The sequence below is a fragment of the Lottia gigantea genome (assembly GCF_000327385.1).
Source record: "Lottia gigantea unplaced genomic scaffold LOTGIsca_70, whole genome shotgun sequence".
NCBI lineage: Eukaryota > Metazoa > Mollusca > Gastropoda > Lottiidae > Lottia > Lottia gigantea.
Window position 1 is genome coordinate 129,053 of NW_008710371.1, and position 1,670 is coordinate 130,722.

General features: G+C 36.3%; 1 protein-coding gene across 1 annotated transcript; it reads left to right on the plus strand.

The window, feature by feature from the left end:
* Nucleotides 1-562: 562 nt before the first annotated feature.
* Nucleotides 563-862, plus strand: LOTGIDRAFT_130643 (hypothetical protein; the record flags this gene model as incomplete). The annotated part of the gene is made up of 1 exon (XM_009065728.1): nucleotides 563-862. A coding segment is annotated over one exon (300 nt), but the record flags the coding sequence as incomplete, so codon positions are not given.
* Nucleotides 863-1,670: the final 808 nt, after the last annotated feature.

Genomic DNA, 1,670 nt, shown 5'->3' on the forward strand with positions numbered 1-1,670 from the left:
ACCATCGGTAGAACGGCACGGTGGAGGCCTGTACCTAACCATCGGTAGAACGGTACAGTGAAAACCGTTACCTAACCATCAGTGGAACGGTACAGTGAAAACCTATACCTAACCATCGGTAGAACGGTACAGTGAAAACCTATACCAAACCGGCGATGGAACGGTACAGTGAAAACCTATACCAAACCGGCGGTGGAACGGTACAGTGAAAACCTTTACCAAACCGGCGGTGGAACGGTACAGTGAAAACCTTACCGGCGGTGGAACGGTACAGTGAAAACTTAACCGGCGGTGGAACGGTGATGTTAAAAATAGGTTTGTATATTTGAAGCTGAATTTTTTTAATGTATAGGAAGTTTTTTGTGATGGTGTAATAAATTTTATAAAGCCATGAATTGTAAAGAGACTTATTAAAGAGATTGTAAAGAGACTTATTAAAGAGATTGTAAAGAAACTTATTAAAGAGATTTTAAAGAGACTTAATAAAGAGATTTTAAAGAGACTTAATAAAGAGATTGTAAAGAGACTTAATAAAGAGATTGTAAAGAGACTTAATAAAGAGATTGTAAAGAGACTTATTAAAGGGATTGTAAAGAGACTTATTAAAGAGATTGTAAAGAGACTTATTAAAGGGATTGTAAAGAGACTTATTAAAGAGATTGTAAAGAGACTTATTAAAGAGATTGTAAAGAGACTTATTAAAGGGATTGTAAAGAGACTTATTAGAGGAGTTGTAAAGAGACTTATTAAAGAGATTGTAAAGAGACTTATTAAAGGGATTGTAAAGAGACTTATTGAAGAGATTGTAAAGAGACTTATTAAAGGAATTGTAAAGAGGTTTTCTGTGTATCAAGAACCCTGATAGCATCAATTTGCGCCATTCCGATTTCCAATCAGATGTCTGTGGTTTTTGCAATACGACTAAAAATAAGTGTTTGATAATGTCATGACCACCAAAAGCAAATGGCACCTTGTAAGAAACCAACGGTCTAACCAACGGTGTAGCCAACTATTTGGATGGATGCAAAACTTGATTTCATTGCAATTGAAATGGTAATCGCAATCTCTTCGTAACATGTTCATACCGCTTCACCGACTTTCAATAAAGGAAGTAGTTGTCGACTACTTTTAAAGACCCAGTTGAAAAATGAAACTGCATTAAATCTATTCAGTCGTCGACATCACCTATGGCTTGTCAAAATGTAAATTCGGCTTCTAGTTCGTTTGTGATTAAATACCAAAAAGACGTTAGTCTGAGTAATGATGCCATCGTATTGGTTGTATCTGTTGGGGGAATTGAAAGAACTAACTATAAATTTGGATCAACACTAGAGGGCCTACTTAAGGCTAATGCCGCTGCCCTGGCAAAATGTCTTTGTACCCTGCATGGCTTTACCCGTCTGCATTAGCCAACATGGTGCAGAAAGAAAAGTAGAGCGTAAAACTCCTATTTTTTTTAATAGAGCCAATCTTTAACGCTTGCTTGACAAACATAATGAGACGTATCCTATATTGCAAACAGTCAATTGAAGAAATAAAAAGATGGCCATGGTTCACTTTATACAAATAACTGAGAAGAATTTGTAAACGACCTTTTTTATACAAAGACCAGGGAGATTGCCCGCTTCGTGCGTGTATTCATGATGAACTTCAAAGAGGAAATATTTGTT